This window comes from Pteropus medius, unplaced genomic scaffold (genome assembly GCF_902729225.1).
Source record: "Pteropus medius unplaced genomic scaffold, Ma_sr-lr_union100, whole genome shotgun sequence".
NCBI lineage: Eukaryota > Metazoa > Chordata > Mammalia > Chiroptera > Pteropodidae > Pteropus > Pteropus medius.
The window spans coordinates 6739753-6758896 of record NW_024349225.1 but is presented as its reverse complement, the minus strand read 5'-3'; the positions used below and the strand labels follow the sequence as shown (position 1 = coordinate 6758896).

The window sequence follows — 19144 nt, the reverse complement described above, 5'->3', positions numbered from 1 at the left end:
GCATATTAACCTCGTGAGAGGTGGAATCCCCTGTGCCTCACATAGCAAGAAAGCCTCCTGTTGGCCGCGGCTGAGCTATTCCCGAGGAAGTTTCACAGAAGCATGCTGTTTCCCGGGCCGTGCAGTCTACATGGCGTCTCACAGCGAGATAAAAATGAAGGCAGCTCCAGCTCCATCAGGTCCTCCTCTCCCTCCTCGGCAAGGAGCGTTCGTGTCTGCCTGTGTTAGACGTATTACTCCTGGGTCTTTAAAAGGTCAAGATCCCTTTTCATTTTGTCAATTCATTTGCATACATTTCACCATATTGTTCTTCTCTAACTTTGATCTCAGTAAAATAATTTGTCTCTCTCTGACAGAAATAAAGAACGAGGAGGGAACCACACATAGGAGTGAACCCACACCATCTTTGCAAAGAACAGAGCCATGGGGAGGGGGCGTGGCAGGGGAGAGTGGCAGGCGTCGTGGGCCGCGGAGCCAGGAGACCCTGGTTTGAATCCCAGCCCCTCTGCTTACCAGCTTCGCATTCTGGGGCAACATACATAGCAAGATATTAACCCACTTGTCTTCAGTGTCTCATCTCTGAAATGCAGACAAGGTCACGTGCGTGCAGCGCTCAGCACAGGGCCTGGCACCGTGTGAGTGATGGATACACGTTCACTCCCTTCGTACCTTTCACTCTCCCATACGATGAATCCGAATACCAGAGCCAAGTGTGTTGCTGCGTAACGTATGCTAATAGTCGAAGGTGAACACAGGCCGGTTTCCACACAGCTCTGGCCTGTGCCATGGGGAGGGAGGTGCATTTTAGAGGGACCCTTGCACACACACCCATGGCTGCAGTCCAGCTGTCTCCCCTCAGACCCAAAGCTGTGACAGGCTGGAGGGTTGTCATCTATCTTGTTCTTTCTTGTCCCTGTGAAAAATGGCGTTGGTGGCTTTGGTGCTGGCGGCGGGGGAAGCCTTAACAGCCCTGGAGCCCTGTTGGTCCTCAGATCAGGTACAGTGCAAGGAACCCCAGGAATCCCCTGGTTCTGGGGTTCACGATCATGTGACGGATCCAGAGTTAAGACCCGTCACTAGCTTTTAGCGACGTCACCTCTTGGACTTTCTACTCATTTCTCTCCGAAGTGTAGTTGGAACTTGCACATCCTCTCCATCCACTCGGTCTCCTGTCAGCATTCTTCCGGACTTGACTGCTCCCCGCCTGTCTGCCCTGCTCAGGATCAGGCTCACACTCTCCCCTCCTGGCCTCCGTCACATATGCGGAGGTCCAGGTGATGCTTGTTGTTGCTCATCTACCTGCGCTTCCTAAATCTCTTCTCCCTCTTTCTTCATTAAGGGCACCAGAGAATTCAGCTCCCCCATCACTTTGGTCAACTAGCCAGGGTCCCAGGGCCTGGCATGGGGCAGACAGTGGGGAAAAAGCCCATGTTCCCACTGCCGGGCTGTGGTCAGGGGCTCAGGCAAACAGGAAGCCAAATGTGGTTTTCCCCACAGGCTTTTTAAAACCTTCCCCGTGGTTACAACTTTCACTGTCATATCCCACATATTTGCCCCTGGGAATGGCCACCATTGAGATAACTTTACTCCTGCCTGCCTCTCCTTCCTCCTTGAAATTGACCCTTGCCCCACTGAGGCTTCTGCGAAGGCTGTCGCTCAGTTTGAGCAGAACCGAGGATGGTTGCCATGGTAACATCTTTATGCGGCTCCTCAGAAATCAGAGGTGACTTGGCGTCCTTCCCACCACTGCCCGCCAGAGCCTTCTCAGAACCCAGTCCAAGCCCCAAGGGCAGTGCCCCTAGCCTAGGGGTGGGAATGGTCTCTCGCTGAATTCTCAAGGAAAGTTGCCGGCCCCCCGAGCCCTTCTGTGGCAGGGGCCTGCACCTGCCGTCACGTGTGTTTCCGTCAACATATACGTCGTTTCTGCGGTGGCCGAGGAGAGGTGGTTCTTCTCCGTAGCTGCACGTATCAAGCAAAGGGGTCCTTTATAATGAAAACCTGACCGATTCCGTTTGAGAACTTTGTCGACTTTTGAGGAGGATGGGAGGGGGGTCCACAGGCGCGGGCATACCAGGGGAGGGCACCTCCTACATTGCAAAGCGTTTATGAGAACACTCAGGCCGCCTCCTCCCTCAGCCCGTGCAGGGCAGAGGCCAGCAGGGTTTTGGCAGAGGCTGCGTGTGGCTCTCCTGCCACTGCCCTCACGACGTCCCACGTCCCGGGCCATATGGAGACAGAGTGTTTGCCAACTGTTAGAAAAGCCCCGACTGTGCCTTTCCTCTCTGAGGTTTCAAGAAAAGTCTGGCGAGTGACTGGATCTGTGAAACCTTTCTCTTTTTATGTTTTTCTTTCTGAAAAAGAGAGATTTTTTCTGTTCGATAATTATTTTACACGGAAGGACCAGAAACAGTTTTTCTTGGTTTCCTCACATTCTGTTGCCATCAATTCTGCTTCCTGGCCCCCCTCGGTAGGAACAAAGAGATGGTTCCAGCCTTGGCATTTCTGTGTGTCTGCACTTGGGGCATGTTCCGTCACTTTGGGGCATCCCTCAGAGTCAGCTACCTGGTAGGGGCGTCACATGGCCACTCCGCCAGGTTGAGTTCGTGAGCTTTCCGGGGCCCCACACAGTGATGTGAGGCTTTCTGGCCTTTGGGTTGTCTATCTCCAGCGTTGAGTGAAGGGCTTCGGGCAGGCAGGTGGGTGGGGGACAGCATCTCAGGAGGGAATGCATTGTTTGACAGTGTGTTACTTGCCTAGTTCAAGTCAGGTCACCAGGCGAGCTATCCCGAGTTGGATTCTGAATAGTAAACTTACCGTTTGTAATGGCTTGTCAACACAAGCAGTTTAAAAGAAACATAGCGGTCCTGCCACCGCCTCCTCCCCTGCTTGGGCCCGTGCGTCAGGCAGACTCACGCCAGCTCTCTGGCAGCTGACCCCGAAGCTTCCCGTTGCCATCGCAGTGGGGCACGTGGCCAGGTCAGGACTCGGTGCCCCACAGAAAGTCTGGATCGCAGCTGCACTTGGCTCTTCATTATTCAGCCCGTAGCCAGAAAGGAAAAGCATGAGTCAGTCTGCTTCTTGATACCAGAAGGAACCGGAATTCCCACATTAGCTTTTGTTCCATTCTTTTCATTGAAGTACGTCACTTTCCTGACACTTGACACTGTGCCCTAGTCTCTAAGATGGATAAGGTCTTTTGAATGCGTGCAGAACCAGCCGCAGCGGCAGAGCTGCTTCTGAATTCATTCGGCGAAATAGGTACAGACAATTTCAGGTTTCGAAGGGCCCCAAGCAGCCACAGGACGTGGTCCTCTGGTTCCGGTTCTGCTTTGGGGGCGTTGTGTTTGTGAAAGTGTGACCGTGAGCTGCTGCTGCTGAGAAAGGAGCGACTGTTTAGAACCGAAATGCTCGTTTGTGCTCTCACTCGACAGAGCACGGTAACAGTAGAACTAACATCTCACCTGACACCTGGCTGGCTCCTCCTCCTGGTCTTCCCTGCCTGCCTGTGGCCAGGGCACCCCCCGCACACCTCAAGCTCTGCCTTTGGAGCTTCTTTCTCGACTTCTAGAACTGAAGGGGGGTCTCGCAAAGAAAGCCATGAATACACATTAATCTCATAGGGGTAAAATGAAGAGCGGACAAATTCTTGCTCCGTGCAAAGAAGACGCATTTGCCACCGAGCCAGGCAGGTCGTTCAGTTCTGCTGTTGCGTGGAAGAGAGTGAAGGATTAAAGCTAAATTTGGCCGTCAGGTGGCCCACTAACTGGCTTTAGGGTGCCAGCTGAGCTGGGGCTGGAAACTCCCAGCAGTGAAGTCTCCAACAGCAGGTAGAAAGATGCAGTTCCTCGAGACCCCAGCTTTAAGAGTCACCTCACCTGTGACTTTTCCTGACTTTGTGCCCAGGCAAGGACACTAAAGATGACTAATGGCCGTGGACTCTTGTGCCCAGTGCTGTATTGTACTCTCGCTGCCTTGGGAGTGTCTCCATGGAGGGACAAAGTGAGAGCCACATGGAGGGACAAAGTGAGAGCCACATGGAGGGACAAAGTGAGAGCCACATGGAGGGAGTGCCTGAAAGAGAGGAGTTCCCATCCTGCCTGTTCCTGGCCTCGAGCCCCAGAGCGCATGCTCCTTGTCGAACACTGGGGAGTGTGCTGTCTGTCGTTTGTGCCGTTGGTGCTGCTGGGGGCCCCTCTTCAGAACACGCTCTTGGAGACTTTTATCACATGGAAGTGATGAATGTGGATGCCTAAGTATTTCTCCTGATTAACAAGCACGAATTTGGGACATGGTTATAAATGGGATCTTTGCCTGTGGCTACAGAATCAAGCAAAATGAAATGGTCCAATCAAAGAAGCTGGCCTTATCCATGTGGTAACCAGCAGTGTGGCCAACCAGACCCAGATGCAGAAAGCGCCCTGCACAGGAGGTGAGCCTTCAAAGCTCTGCGAAGAGCCCAGTCCTACAGGATTAGTAGGAACCTTCCAGATTCAAAAGCAGTTTTAGAGTAACTAAGGCCAGAAGAGTTCATGATGGGACTTGGGACGTATTAGCTCAGATCACGTGACCTGCCCACCATCTGCTTCATCCACGCACCGCCTAGCATTTGTAATACACGCCCCCCCACACACACACCCCATCTCTAGCTGCTGGTGGCAGAGCATGGGGGTGCATTGGCTGGACTTCAGCCAGCACCAAGGCCTTCGTAGATCAGATTAGGAGTCTGTGGGTGTGTTAAGAATATGAAGGCTGAGAAGCAAGACAAGTCAGGTCATTAGATTGACCAGACTGAGTAACAGAACTGCTGAGGGAAAGATGCTTTGCTGTCTCCTGCTGCTTCTCAGTGCTTGAGCAAAAACACCTTCCAGTTAAAGTATGGTGCTGTGTTTTGCAAAGGACGAAGTTTGCAAAGGCAGCCACGAGTGTGTTCAGGGAGCTCGTTGAGGTCCGTGTGTGCAAGGAGAGAGTGCAGAGAGCTGGTGCTCTGGTCATAGGACAAGGAAGACGGCAGAGTCACAGGATTAGGGTTCACGGGTGACCCCGGGAGATGCCGAGGCATGGGTCAGGAAGCAAAATAATCCCCAGTCGGCAGCAGCAAGGCAGTGACAAGGTAAAGGTGATGATTTTACATTCTTGAGCGGATGGACAGTCCTGCTCCACAGCTGAGAAAGAGACTTGCTCATTGCAAAGCCAGTTCTTAAACAATTGATTTTTTTTTTAAATTTCAAGTTCAGGGCTTTCTCCGTGACATTGAGCTCCCCTCTATCTGCTGTTCTAGTTGGTTCTAAGCCATTAACCCAAAGTGGTAGCTTGGTGTGGCTCTCTCCTCAGCCTGCAGAGCCTCTGCCTCCGCCTGGAGACAGGCAAGCCCTGTGGGCCCCGGGGAGAACCGCGTCCGCCATGCCATTTCAGCTGCACCTTTTCCTTCACGTGAACCCTCACGACGCCAGGCTGATTAAAACACTGGAATAGATATCTGAGTATCGGAACTCAGGAACGACCAGTCTCTCTTGCTGTTTCCTTCTTTGGCTAGAACCTTCTGGTGGTTCCCATCTGAAAAGGCATCGTAACATCAACAGGAAGAGCAGAGGTCCCAGAGTCAGGCCAGCTAAGGTCTGAGCCCACCCCCGCTAATTATCAGCAGCCTGAACTCTGAACGTCTGCATGCTCATCTGTCAGGGGAAATTAAAAAGAACTGCATTCTGATCTTACGAGAATTATAAAGAAGGTACACTATATCCAATGTTCAGTGCAGTGCCAAACACTTAGTAAGTGCACAGGAAGTGGCAGTTATTAGTGTATATTAGTGTATAGTGGCAGATAATAGTGGAGACTCTTCAGCCAGGCTCAAGGCGCCCCCCAGCGTGACCCCCCTCGCTGTTCCCCCAATGCCAGAGTTTCCTTCAGACCCGCTCGCTGTCCCTCCCGGCTTCTGGGACGGGACAGAAGGCCATTCTACTCAGAAGAGGAAAGGCTTTCCAGGACCCCACGTCCCTGTTCTGCCCTGCTTGGAGGGAGCCGGTTTCCAGCAGAGACCAATCTGGGAGCAGGTCCTTTGAGAAAAGGGGGCCCGGAACGCCGGAGAGCGAGATTACTGAGAATGAGTGATTACCCATGAGAGATCGAGGGGCGACTCGACCACTGAGCTGGAAAATTCTTATCTTTTACTGATGAGACATTAGAGAAATGTGGCATTTTTTTTTTTCCTGTAGAATAGCCAGGGATTTACCAAATAAGTAGAAAATAAACGGAAGATTGGGTGGCCCAATTAAGTCCCAATTAAAGTGGGACCAGCGCATCCTAGCCTGTGAAATTATCCTTAAATTTTAACATTAGAGCCCATTTTTAAAGCTAATAACATTTCACTAATTCGCTAGGCAGTGTAAAAAAATTCTGATTATGCATTTAATAGCAAAGACGAGCAGAGTGTTATCAAAGATTATTTTTATTGGTAAAAAGCACATGAATTATTTTTGAAACAATGTGCGTGTGTGAAGAGCGTGTCCTCTTAGTTTGGTAAACCACCTCTTTGGCGATCTTGTGGACTTCGATAATGGCTTAGATAACTCTCGTAGGCGTGGGTTTGGGGAAGGTCACGTGGCCTAGCCCGTGTATAAATTCCGATATGTTTCGATTAATGGGAGCTAAGTCGTTGTGACTTTTCTTGACTCCATGGCTCCGTTATCCGGTATTCCTTTCATGTCAAATGGCAGTTTGCAAATCAGCGCTGACCGTGTGAGCACGGCTGAGAGGGCGTTGGCGCTTTCCTGCGGCCGCCCAGATTCCCAGCTGTTCACTGGCTCCTCTGCGAGGCCTGTTGGGAGAGCTGCAGGGCAACGACTGATCTTTACTTTGCTTTTGACCCTGTGACTCCTTCCTGTCGCTGCCTCAGATCGTTGGAAGTCAGCATGGGACAGGTAGCCGCCACCCCCCGCAGGACATTCGGCAGCTGCAGTCCGCCATTAAGATCAGGGCGTACCATCGAGGAGCCCTGTAAGGGACACACACGCAACGGTCAGAGATCCCCTTTGCTCCATAGCGTGGTATTTTACGTGGATTCTGGGGCAGATTCACTGTAGAGACTGAATTCTGTCCTTTATCCACATGTGCGGGAGGAGCGAGAATTGTGGGGCCTGCTTTCCTGAGGTGGATGTTGGTGAGCGTGGACCTCTGAGAACCTGTCCAGGTGCAGCTGGCTGCTCAGGCCTCAGGGTGAAAGCCTGGGGGGTGCGACCCTGGACCACCTGCCCCTCCATCGATCCCACTCTGACCTCTCGTTTTGGGGATGCGGACGAGTCTACCTCAGCTTTTGCTCAGGACGAATGCAGCCTGAGGGAAGGAGGGGGACCTGGGTAGTTGTTTCGGTAAACTTTTCAATCAAATGAGTCCATTTTTCCCGTGGCATATAGCTCGAAATAATACTTTCATTTGTTTGCTGGTTTCCTCGAGGCCTGTCTTCCCTACCAGTATAAGTTTCAAAAGGTTGGGGACCTCGTTTGTTCACAACAGTGTATCCAGCACTTAGAAAGTGAGCCTGATGTACATCGACCGTCAGTGCTGTTATGTGAACACGTAAAGGTTTGTTTGCCTGACCTACCTGAGCTCCTGCGTGAAAAGGCGCTGTTATAACTCAGAGGAAGGTGTTATCTCTGCTCTCTTAACAGATAGAGATTATTGTGTGGGGGATTTAATAAGGCTTATGAGGTCTTGGGTTTATTTCCCTCATTTATCATGTATAGTGAAATCGATATAATTTTGAACGTGGGCTCCTTTGCTGAGTAAAAAAATGGCCATTAGAAGTCTTTGTGGTATATTTTTTGTGTAATGTAGGTTCGTGGTACATTTTTTAAAATTCTTAAGAAAAAGAAAAAATAACTTCACAGCAACTAGCAACTAAGAGCCGAAGCCTGAATTCTAGGCACTTCTTGGTAGCAGCAGGCTGGCTCACCCCTGGCACTGTGGCTGTCACTGTCCTCGGCCAGTCTCCTTTGCATTTAAGGGGACTTCAGAGATCGTTCCCAGCTCTGGCGTTCAGTGAGCCATGTGACACAGCCTAGACCAAAGCCTGCTGGCGCAGAGGCTCTGGGGGTCAGGCAAGAGCTTCGGGCATCGTACAGACTGGGGCCGCTGTCTCAGATCGCCCTGCCAAGGCTGGGCATCCCCTTAGCTTCTCCGAATGTCATCTGTGACATGGGGAGAGTGATGCCTGTGCCCTAAAGTTATCAGGGCGGCCAAATGAGAGTTGCACAGAGTTGAGGCCAGAATAAATATTCAGAAAGTTAGCTCTCATCGTTTGTGTCTCGAGTATTTTGTATTTATGCTCTCACCTTTGTTTCAGTCGACGTTAAGCCTCACCAATAGAGCTCAGGTGATTTTTCTTCAAGCTGCACAGTACATAGCTTACAATCGATGGACAGTCATGTAATTTATCAATTGGGTGACATCAGGACCTTGATAGACACCTCTGCCAAGTTTCAAGGTGGTGTGATGGAGTCGCTCACCTGTGCTGGTGAGGGATGTCAGAGTAGCCCTCTCAGGGTGGCCCCTCCCCGAATGCCGTTCTTCGTGAGCATAACCGTGCCACGGTGACTTCACACGCCGTCCAGAGAGATGCTTTCCGGCCCTGAGCAGGCGTAATTTCTCTAGCTGTGTCGCTTATCAACTCACTGGAAACAAAGAGTTTGTCAGAAGGCCACTAAGCAAATGGGAGCCCACATTCAGGAAACTGCAGCTAAGCGTGGCCCAGTGGGAGGAAGTGCCGCATGGGACGCGCCATCCAGCATCTGTGAAGGGCCTGCGTCTTTGCGGCTCGGAGAGCTTGGTGTGGAGCGAGCGTGCGGGCCTTCCCCTCACGAGGCGCTGGACGCGGCGTGTGCCAAGGCTGCGGCAGGATGTCTTGGGCCTGTGCTGCTGCAGTTTTTCCTCTCTTCTCCATGAAGTTTCTGACTCTTCCTTCTCTCTTCCCAACCCTCCTCCCCCCCCTCTTTTAACTGCTTTCTGTTTGGATCCTCCACAGGAACGCTTTGGGGTAAATATTTTTCTCAGTTTTCTTTGAAGGGAAAAATACGAGGAGTGGGTTGGAGGAGGGAGAAAGCATGGCTGGGAGGGAAGGAGCCGGCTCATTGAGAAAGGCCTGGTGAGTTTATGTGAGTGGTGAGTTTTCATTGATACCCAAGAGAACACAAATGAGGAGTGGCCCAGCCTTCTTGGGAAGAGACCATTCTTATTGATTTACATTTGTATTTGGCTTGTAGGTTGCCTTTATTAGTTAGGCGAACCTCATACAGTAAAAGAGTCTATTAAATATGCAAAGCCCTGGGATGCAAAAGACCATATCAGTGTGATGCCTTTGGATTATCTATATTCAGATCTAGGCTTGAAGAAAAGGGACTTGTAGGTCCTGGCTTCTAGCTATTAAGAGGGTTTTTGAATTCACAGTCTGGGCGTTGCCACCATCCCTTGTAGTGTATTAAATGTCCTCCTACCTAGCCTTCTGGGAAAGAATAGACTTTTTATCTCCCTGTCTGGGCGGGCGGAGGGGTATGACAGGAAAGACAAGGTGAGAAGCCGGCGGAAGCCCTTGTAGTTCCCAAGGGATGCTCTGGATCCCATTTCCTCGGGTGGTTGGTGTAATACTCATCTGGACCAGTACGAGGAAAGAGCCACAGCCTGACCTCACTACTTAGAGTCTCGTTTCCCACCATCTGCGTGTTTTACCAACTGCAGTTGTTAGAATTGAATGCAGAGATCTCAGAGGATGAGCAGAGTGGAAAGAGAAATGCAAGTCGATGTATTCATTTCATCCCTGAGAATGTATTTTGTCTGTTAGAAGCAGACAGTTCTAAGAGGCCCGTAGGAAGGGCCACTGGCCTCAGGGCCCGGGTGAAGGCGGCCAGGGTCTGCAGTCAAGGCCTCCCCCAAGGGGTTGGCCCTCCCTGCAGTGCTGGGGCAGAGCATCTGAAAAAAGAAGGGCCTATGGGAAGAGCCAGCCGCACAGAGATAGCTGGGGTGTAAGCCGAGGTCCTGGCAAGAAGCCTGCATGACGTGCTGGTGCTGTTGTGGGAACGGGCGCCCAGCACAGCAAGGGCCTCATGTGCGCTGTTCTCCACCCTGCTCCCCGCTGAGCCAGTGAACTCTGCAGAGGTGACAAACCTAGACCCAAACAAAGGGCTAGATCGCGTCCTTTCCCTGACGAGGCTTGTTCTCAACTTTGGGTTACAGTCCGTTTGGCCATCATCCCTGGGGAGCCTTCTACTGAGCAAGCGCCAGCCCGGGCATAGTGGGCATCGTCAGTGGGCTTCCGGCCACACCCCTTACTCAGTTTACCTCCATGTGGGTTTCACCCCTGTGCTGATGAGCAGCCTTCCTCTGGCTGCTGAGGAGAGGGGGAGATGATTAACGAATGTGCTCGGTGCCTCTGTGTGTGCCTGTGTGTTCCTCTGGCGAGGACGCATGGGTGTGTGTGCCTGTGAGTGTGTGCACATCGGGGAGTGGCTTGGAAATTTTCCCAAAGCATGTTTTGCGGGGTCTCCCTGGAGGACCCTCCTTGCCTACCTCTCCCCGCGTTTCCCCTGCTGGTGTCACTGCCACCGTGTGAACGTCACTTTTGTCCTCTCCTGTGCTGTGGTTCCCCGGGGGCTTCTCCCCTGCAGAACCAACAAAGGGCGGGACATCAAGACCATCAAGTCCCTGCGGGTGCTGCGGGTGCTGCGGCCGCTGAAGACCATCAAGCGCTTGCCCAAGCTCAAGGTAATGGCCCCCAAGCTTCCCCCCCATCGGCCCCCTCCTCCCCTCTTCTCTCGTTAGCCACGGTCGCTTTCCTTTGGGAGAATTGTTGCTGGACATACTGCTTTTGCTCACACGGGGACTGGGTTTTTGTTTTTGTTTTTGTTTTTGTTTGTCACCTGCCTGAGCTATGGGTCTTAGTTTCAAAGGAAAATCATCAACACCCCAAGAAAACCACGAAGGGGCTTTTGCCTCTCAAGTCCAGCCCCAGGTGGAATTTCATACACTCGGGTGTGTCATGTCATCCAGGAAGAGCCCTGTGTCACCTGGAGCCTCCTATGTGCTTACGGGAGACCCAGAACACCAAGCGGCATGGTAGGGACCCTCCGTCTGCCGCGGCCGCACCCTCGGCCAGGCCGGTTGACGGGGTGGTCTCTCCGCACGGCCCAGGGGAGGAAAGGCTCCCCGAGCCCCAACCTTGCCTATTTCTGAGGTCAACAACCTGCCCAAGAACAGAGTCGTTTAGGGCAGAAGCAAAGAACGGGGAAGTGAGCAAACGTGAAGTAAGTCGTCCTGTAGCCGGGACCTGCGCTTTCGTAGGCAGATTGTCTCCGTTCTGCTCCTCGACCAGCACCCGCCCTGCTGACCACCTCATCCTGCCAGCCCTCAGGGTGCACTTTTCCATTTCAGTCTGTTCGCTGGCCGGCTGAACCTGCCTCCCCCGACCCCACCCCACCCCACATGCTCCTGTCATGGAAGCTGCAGCCTCAGGGGAGAAAAGCCCTCTCCTGAGTTTCTATGGATGACAGCCAGCCACGCCCCCTGGCCTTCCCCACCAGCCCTCTGCCACCCCCTGCCCTGGCCTCGAGAGACTGTTTCCCTCTCTACCCTCTGGCTCTGCACAGGTGGCAAAACCAGCCAGCCTCATCAAAGTGGCTGCTGGAAATTCACTCTGGAAGGCCCCTAACGGGCTGAGAGTGGCTTCCTCTCAGAGCCCCTGGCTCACCTGTGTGGATTCCCCAACAGAGGTACTCGTGGCCACGGGAAGTGTCCTTACTGCCCCGCCTTCCGCACGGAGGGAAGCAGCTCCCAGTGTCTGGCAACCTTTCACACACTGTCCACTACAGCCCCCGCCTCCAGTAACGGCCCAGCGCAGGGCCTGGCCTGGGCGGGTGTCGGTTAATAGTCATGTCTTTCTGCCCCGCCCCCGACCAGATCTGGCCAGGAGGCCTGGGCCTTAGCCGCTGCTGTTAGCTGCAGCCCGGGCTCCTGTGGTGGCATCTCCTCCGAGCCAGGTGGCACGGTGAGATTAGTTAGCGAAGGGGAGAGGCGACCCGGCCTTGGTTAATTCCGTCTAATTAGGAAGTGCTGGCTCCTCTCTCTGCAGCTCCAGGACCTGAGGGAAATGTAGGTGGCTCTGATGATTCCACCGGGCTGCGTGGCACTCACAGTCCCCGCAGTGCTGAACTAATTAGACCAGCAGCGCTCGCTCACCGCTGCGGCAGAGTGCACGGACGTGGCGCCATCGTGGGGCCAGACTCCAGCCAGCTAAACCTAAAAACCTAGAAAATAACCTAAAAAATGGCTTGAAATGTGTCAAATTCCCATGTAACTTGTCACGGCGTAGGGTCTAGAATGGCTTCTCCAGAGGGAGATCCGTCGCCTTTCACCGACGTGCAAGTTCCCGATTCGGCCGTCCCGGTCCCCGAGAGGGTGGCCCTCCGTCCCTTCCCACGTCAGCTGTTGCATCTTCATCCCCTGCACAGCCAAGAACATTAAAATGCTGAACATAATTGGAGCAAATGTAGGAACTTATTACAAAACATCATTAAACAAAGATGACAGTTCATTATCACTCTGATTCGTTACGAAAGGAGCAGAGAAAACAATACACATTCAGTATATAAATCAACTCTAAATGCCACCAAGTAAATGTAAGGTCAGGGACAAGCTATCGAACGGCTGAAACGGGCTCTCGGTTTCCGTGTGTCCCACCAGGCGGAGCACAGCGCGGGGACCTGACGGACGTGTCCGTCCCTCCGCTGCCTGATGTCCCCTGGTCTCCGCCGCTCTGGGTTTCCCATCCACTTCAGACCAGAAATAGCCCTTCCCAGGTTTTAGGTGCTTGTAGCCATGACCACCTTGGAAGCCAGCTCCGAATCCCATGAGCGTCACTTCCTAGCAGGGCGATGTCTCCTGAGACGCTCTCCGTGGGGCTGGCTGGTGGCGGCCTGGCCCCGGCTCGGCTCCCGGCACGCACAGGGGCTCACGGCCTCACGCCCGGGGCCGCCCCTTCTCCCCACAGGCCGTCTTCGACTGCGTGGTGACCTCCCTGAAGAATGTCTTCAACATCCTCATCGTCTACAAGCTCTTCATGTTCATCTTTGCCGTCATCGCAGTTCAGCTTTTCAAGGGCAAGTTCTTTTATTGCACAGACAGTTCCAAGGACACGGAGAAAGAGTGCATGTAAGTCCCACCATTCCCTCCCTGCTAGGGCAGGTCCCACGAGGCCCCCCGGCCCTCCACAGAGGGGTCTGCCCTTTCTCTTGCATTCCTCTTTGGGGGAAAAAGGCAAAATAGGAAGTCGCTGAACTTCGATCGAGCACCTCTTCTGTGTCAGACGTGGCCCATGGCATTTGACGTCCCATTTTTCATTTTAAATCTCTCTGACGACCTTTGAGATAGGTCGTAGTTGCGTAGTATTGACGTGGAAGCCGAGGCGTGGCAAGTTTAGGTTGCACGGTGACTAGGGAAAGGATTCGGGGCTAATCTTCTATGTCCGATGGGCACCAGGTCCCACTTTTATCCCACGGTGACACCTTGCCGTGAACAAAATCCCTTCCCCCTCGCATGCGTATGCGGATCACTGTTACCCCATTCCCGAAGTCCACAGAACGTCCTTGCTTTTCCGTGAGCCGCGGTGAAGCGGCTCGATCTCATTTGTACGCTGATTTCAGAGGCAACTATGTCGATCACGAGAAAAACAAGATGGAGGTGAAAGGTCGGGAATGGAAGCGCCACGAGTTCCACTATGACAACATCGTCTGGGCCCTGCTGACCCTCTTCACCGTCTCCACGGGGGAAGGGTGGCCTCAGTGAGTGGCACGTTCGAGGCGGCGGGCTCGTCTGTGAGCTTGGGGGGCGGGGCGGGGCGGGGGGCGCGCATGGTCGCCATGAGAAGCCGATGCGAGCTGAACAAGGCTGACCCTTTGTCGTTGTGCCAGGGAGAGTAAGTGGTTATGAGTGGGCGAGAGAGGCCGACGAGAGGAAGAATGAAAATGCTTAAGGCAAAAATCGAGAGGTCGATGACAAAGTCGGGGAAATATTTGAAACTCTTAACGTTTCAGGCAAGTCTCGAGGAGTCGAGTGGAGCCGTCTGGCTCCTATAGAACAGATGGGTTTTGAACAGCTCTCTGCCCCTTACAAGAGCCCCTGGGAGCTGCTTTAAACGGGATCATCCTCCGGGTTGGCCCTGCACCTGCAGATTGAGGGGTGAGGATGAGCCGGCAGAACCCAGAGACACCCTCTGTGATCAGACCTCTGACAAAGCAGACGAAACGCAGTTTCTCATGCGCCCAGAGCTGCAGGGCGGTTTCTCCGAGACTCGGCTACTGCCGAGACACCCTTTCCGGTGGCAGCAGAATGCCAAACGGAAGTCCAGGAGTCTCGGTGTTGAACGTGACAACCTAAATTTAAAAAGTCCCTCTGTGGCTTAGAAGTTGGACGCGTGATGGGACAGGGACCGGAAGAGCAGTGGGTTGAGTGTCACTGAATCTCCACCAGTGTGGTTATTACGGACCCCCAGAATATTCATGGAGGATCCGAAAAGTCAAGGAGATCAGATAACATGTATGATGGGTGGCACGCCTCCTGACGAAGCCTCGCGTCAGAGCAGCTGCCCGGACTGCCGTCCGCCATCCGTGCCCCCTCGTGCCGTCCCCACAGAGTCCTGCAGCACTCCGTCGACGTGACGGAGGAAGACCGAGGCCCGAGTCGCAGCAACCGCATGGAGATGTCCATCTTCTATGTCGTCTACTTCGTCGTCTTCCCTTTCTTCTTTGTCAACATCTTCGTGGCTCTCATCATCATCACCTTCCAGGAGCAAGGGGACAAGATGATGGAGGAGTGCAGCCTGGAGAAGAACGAGGTAAAGCGCGTGGCCTGCAGTGTGGGGCACGGGGGCTCCGGGGAGGAGGCCCGCTCCGGCGGTGTTGGGAGGGCAGACCGACTTTTCTTACCTTGATTAAGAATTATAGAGAGAAGGTGAGGGGGAAAGAAGTCATTAAACAGACATTTTTTCAGCATCTGTTCTGTCTGAGGCTCACGTGTGAGGCACAGGGAGCCGGGAGGCACATAAGGTGTCTCAGATGCAGCGCAGACTCCAGAAACGGCAGGGAGCTGTGTGCGCCAACGTTGTAACATTACGACATCTGCCCGCCTGGCCGTGTCCCTCTGCGGCGTGTACGTGCTGTCAGGGAGGGGAACGTGGCTTGCTTATTACTGTTTCTCTAATAACAAACACGGTTCTGGCACACTGTAGGGTTCATTACTTTTATGATGGAACTGAACTAGAAATTGCTAGAGACTATAAAAGAAATGCAGATAACGCCTAGAGACGTTTCACTTCGGGTCGAGGGCGTCAGGTGGGGCTTCCTGCCTGCACACCTCAGCCACGGGAAAGAAGGACATTAATAACCATGAAGCTTTTGCCCCGCGTGACAGAATCCCCCAGTTCCGTGCATGCAGTCAGGCCACGTCTCACCTGGAGTTTTGTCCACGTAGTCCTCGTCAGCATTTTCGTTTCTGCTCTCACAGTCCCCCTCGTTAGCACTCGTCAGCACACGCCATCCTCGGCCGATCGCCTCCCGGACCGCCGATGCTCCGATGCGCCGGGCGTAGGGGCCTCGGGCTCCGGCTGACCCCCTCTCCCTGTGACTTTCCCGCAGAGGGCGTGCATCGACTTCGCCATCAGCGCCAAGCCCCTCACGCGCTACATGCCGCAGAACAGGCACACCTTCCAGTACCGCGTCTGGCACTTCGTGGTGTCGCCGTCCTTCGAGTACACCATCATGGCCATGATCGCCCTCAACACCATCGTGCTGATGATGAAGGTGAGGCGGCGGGCCGGCCCGCGGCGGCTGCTCCCTCACGGACCACTCGCGTGTGCGTCCGGGGCCCGGGAAAACACTGACCGGGCTGCTTGCTGCCTCCACTTCCCCATCATGGAATCTCTTGTTGATCTGGGCTCATTCAACAGCTCAGCCTCTGGGGCTTTGGGGCAAAACGCACTGAAACGTGGCAGCAGCGGTCACGTAGTCCCCGCGGCCAGAGGGGGTGATGGCAGTGAGGTTCGGAGGGGCCGGAAATGTCAGGAGATACAGATGACCCTCAAGGAGTGTTGAGAGAGGTTGGATCTTATTTAGTACCAAATGGGCAGGTGATTAACTCCAGAAAATGCTCCCGCCCTCCCCATCTTCATCTGGAGACGACTGTTCTCATGAGCGGCGTTGGTGGGCACGGTGCGTGTGGCCCTGTCCCTTTCCTGTTCTGTCACGGAGGTATGTGGTCTCCGCTCCGGCATCCATGGCCGTCTCTCCCATGCCACGCACCAGCGCGTCCCCCAGGGGCAGGGAGGAGAGATGGCCAGCCTCGGCGACGCAGAACTCCCTCTCACCTTAAGGGTTTGGTTCTTTCTCTGCTCTGCTCTCTTCCTGGCAGTACTACTCCGCCCCCTGCACCTACGAGCTGGCGCTGAAGTACCTGAATATAGCCTTCACCATGGTGTTTTCCCTGGAATGTGTCCTGAAGATCATCGCCTTTGGCTTCTTGGTACGTCGCGGAGCCCGCGCATCCCCACGCTCTGTCAGACGGAGGGTGGCCGCCCCTTTCCACAAAGGGTTCACGCACCTACCCATCTAACTGTGGGGGGGCTCCTGTCGACTGCTCGGTAAACTGCTGTAGCGACGAGACGAAGTGTGAGGGGGTTGGGAGAAAGGGCAAAGGGACCAGAGCCCAAGCTCCTCACGCATCTGGCCATCAGCTCTGGTCCTGTCAGGTTCTGTCTGCAGTGACTGTCATATCGGGTCTCGCTAGCACTGCGAGTTACACTTTGGTAAGGAGCAAAACAAGGATGGGACTAATGAACTTTGAGTGCTCGTTTGCTGGTAAAAGGTATGAAATTTTATGACTCAAATAGGAAAGTGTCCCTCTCAGCCTCAAATGTAGCAGGTGATAGATTTTACCTAATTGTTAGTTGCATAAAGAGTAATTTCTGCCAACAAAGAAAATGTTTATTAAGCTGAAAAAGGCTAATGACCGTGTGTGCGCGCGCGTGTGCGTGCGTGTGTGTGTTGATGGAGAGGGAGAGGGAGAGGCAGAGGCAGAGGGAGAGATATAGATATGTGTGTATTCTGGAAGTGGGTTTGGGGAGGGTTGGGATGCGTTTTTCTGGCATGAGTTGTCCTTTTACTTCTTACCTAATTATGATTGGCAAATTCTCGCATCTGCTCTCCAGTGTTAGGCAAACCCAGCCCTTTGCTTCAGTGTCCTGTAAACAAAAGAGTCCTCTCTGCCCCCACCCTGCCTCGGCGTTTGCAGTGAGATGGGTGAGATGCAGATAAACCCACTTGACAGCTGTTTCACGCTTATTCAGCATGGGAGTCACCATCCCAAATTATTTATATATATACATGCACACGATACATACGGCTTCCCCGGCAAGGAGCGCTCGGTGTCGGAAGGAGGGCTTGTCTGGTAGCGGCTCCATAGCCGTGAGTGTCGATTGTGAGTTGCTTTTGCTCTCCTAACGGTTCTTTGAAAAGTCATTAATTTGATGGTTTGGGGAGGAGAGTTGAAGGGAACCCAGTGCAGGTGGCTGTACTGTTGTTCGTTTGACTCCCTTTTGAGCGTTTTGAGACTTGAGACTTGGGGAAATAAAGGAGTAAAAAGAAACTACCGCCGACGAAGATGCCTCGATAACACAGCGGAGCCCTGAGCAGGGCGATCCGGGCCGGGGAGAGGGGCCTCGGCGGGAAAGTCTGCCTGTGCGTCTCGGTCGCTTGCGTGTGGTGTCGACGCCGTCTGTCACTTAAGCCCCCAGTTACGTGTCTAATTATGGTGAACACTAAATATATACTACAAGCTTAACTGGATGATTTGGCCCCAAAGCCTGCCTCCTTCCCACCCTCACCCCGTATTTTCATCCAAAGTCTAGAGGCATTTTCATAGTATGAGGGGCACCACTCGTCCCCAACGTGTCTTTGCGTCGGTGGAGTGCTCTGGGTTTTCAGAATCCCTGTCTCCTGCGTGCTGTCCTGTCAGAGCTCTGCAGCGACTCTGAACCGGGCGTGGCAGGTATCACCATCATCATTACTGTCGAGAGTTTAAATGGGGACGTCGAAGTTCAAAAACGTCGTTTAGCTTTTTCAAGGTCGCACAGTAAAATGCAGTAGTAGTGGAAAATGTAATGAGAATTTTAAAAAGGGAAGAAGGATAAAGAGAGAGAGGAGGAGCGTACGTTGGCCGTCTATTAAGTACCACATGCTTTACATGTTGCTCATTTGAGCATCATGACAGCGCCACTAGACGGGCAGCTGTCTTCTTTGTGGATGAGCCAGGGTTCAGGAAAATGCAGCGCTTTTCCTAACGTCGCTGAAAGGCAGAGCCAGCGTTCGAATCCTGGTCTGGCTGACTTGAAAGCCCGCTTCCCGTCCTCTGCGGGTCTGTGCCGCACTTGCTGTCTGTGCCATACTGTCCTGTGAAGCATCCTCACCTGGAATCCAGGTCGTCTGTCTTCTAAAGCCTGGCCCCTCGTTCCCTCCACTGTCCTGGGGCCTGTCCAAGAATTAGGGCGCTCATCCCAGGCTGGGCCTAGGCAGGTCCTGAGGATGGAGATGTTCGGAGACTCGGCTTGGCTTCCCTCCTGAGCGAGTAGGTTCCCTTAATGGAAAGTGAGATCGTGAGGCCGTGTGCCTCAGTTTCTCTGCACAGCAGGTACCCGTGGCTTCGGAATCAGACAAGCCTCTCTAAGCCTCCCTTTTCTCATTCGTAAAATGACGACGGCAGTCACCGCTTCATAGCCTTAGGTACTTGCGTGTGGCCCGTGCGGCCGCGTGCCAGGGCATCCAGGGCGTCCTGAAACGCAGCTCCCTCTCCCCACTCTCCCTCCCTCTCTCTGCTGCATCTCTCTCCCCACTCTCCTCGCCAGCCCCGCCACTCGGTATTTTATGACCAGAGGTATCACTTCCTACCCGTAGGCTCCAGGGGAGGAGTAAATGAATCGAAGGAATGCCAACAGCCCGGCCCAGCATCGGGCACACACAGGAAGGATTCACTGATGCCGGCTGTGCGGTGGGAGGGGGTGCTCTGGTACAGTGCCCCGAGAGCCTCTTAGAGGAGGTGCCACCCACAGGCACGTGGG

The 19144-nt window shown here is 53.6% G+C and overlaps 1 protein-coding gene across 15 annotated transcripts in view; it reads left to right on the top strand.

Moving 5' to 3' along the window:
• CACNA1E (calcium voltage-gated channel subunit alpha1 E) overlaps nucleotides 1-19144 on the top strand; it is a 498756-nt gene that overhangs the window by 444467 nt on the left and 35145 nt on the right. For all 15 annotated transcript variants that reach the window (XR_005656965.1, XM_039881316.1, XM_039881318.1 and 12 more), the window contains 6 exons: nucleotides 10653-10749; nucleotides 13031-13191; nucleotides 13683-13820; nucleotides 14671-14872; nucleotides 15672-15836; nucleotides 16444-16554. Coding sequence is in view for 14 of the 15 variants with exons in the window: in XM_039881316.1 (XP_039737250.1) it covers nucleotides 10653-10749; nucleotides 13031-13191; nucleotides 13683-13820; nucleotides 14671-14872; nucleotides 15672-15836; nucleotides 16444-16554 (874 nt within the window). In the remaining variant the exon portion in view is untranslated. The remainder of the gene's footprint in view (nucleotides 1-10652; nucleotides 10750-13030; nucleotides 13192-13682; nucleotides 13821-14670; nucleotides 14873-15671; nucleotides 15837-16443; nucleotides 16555-19144) is intronic.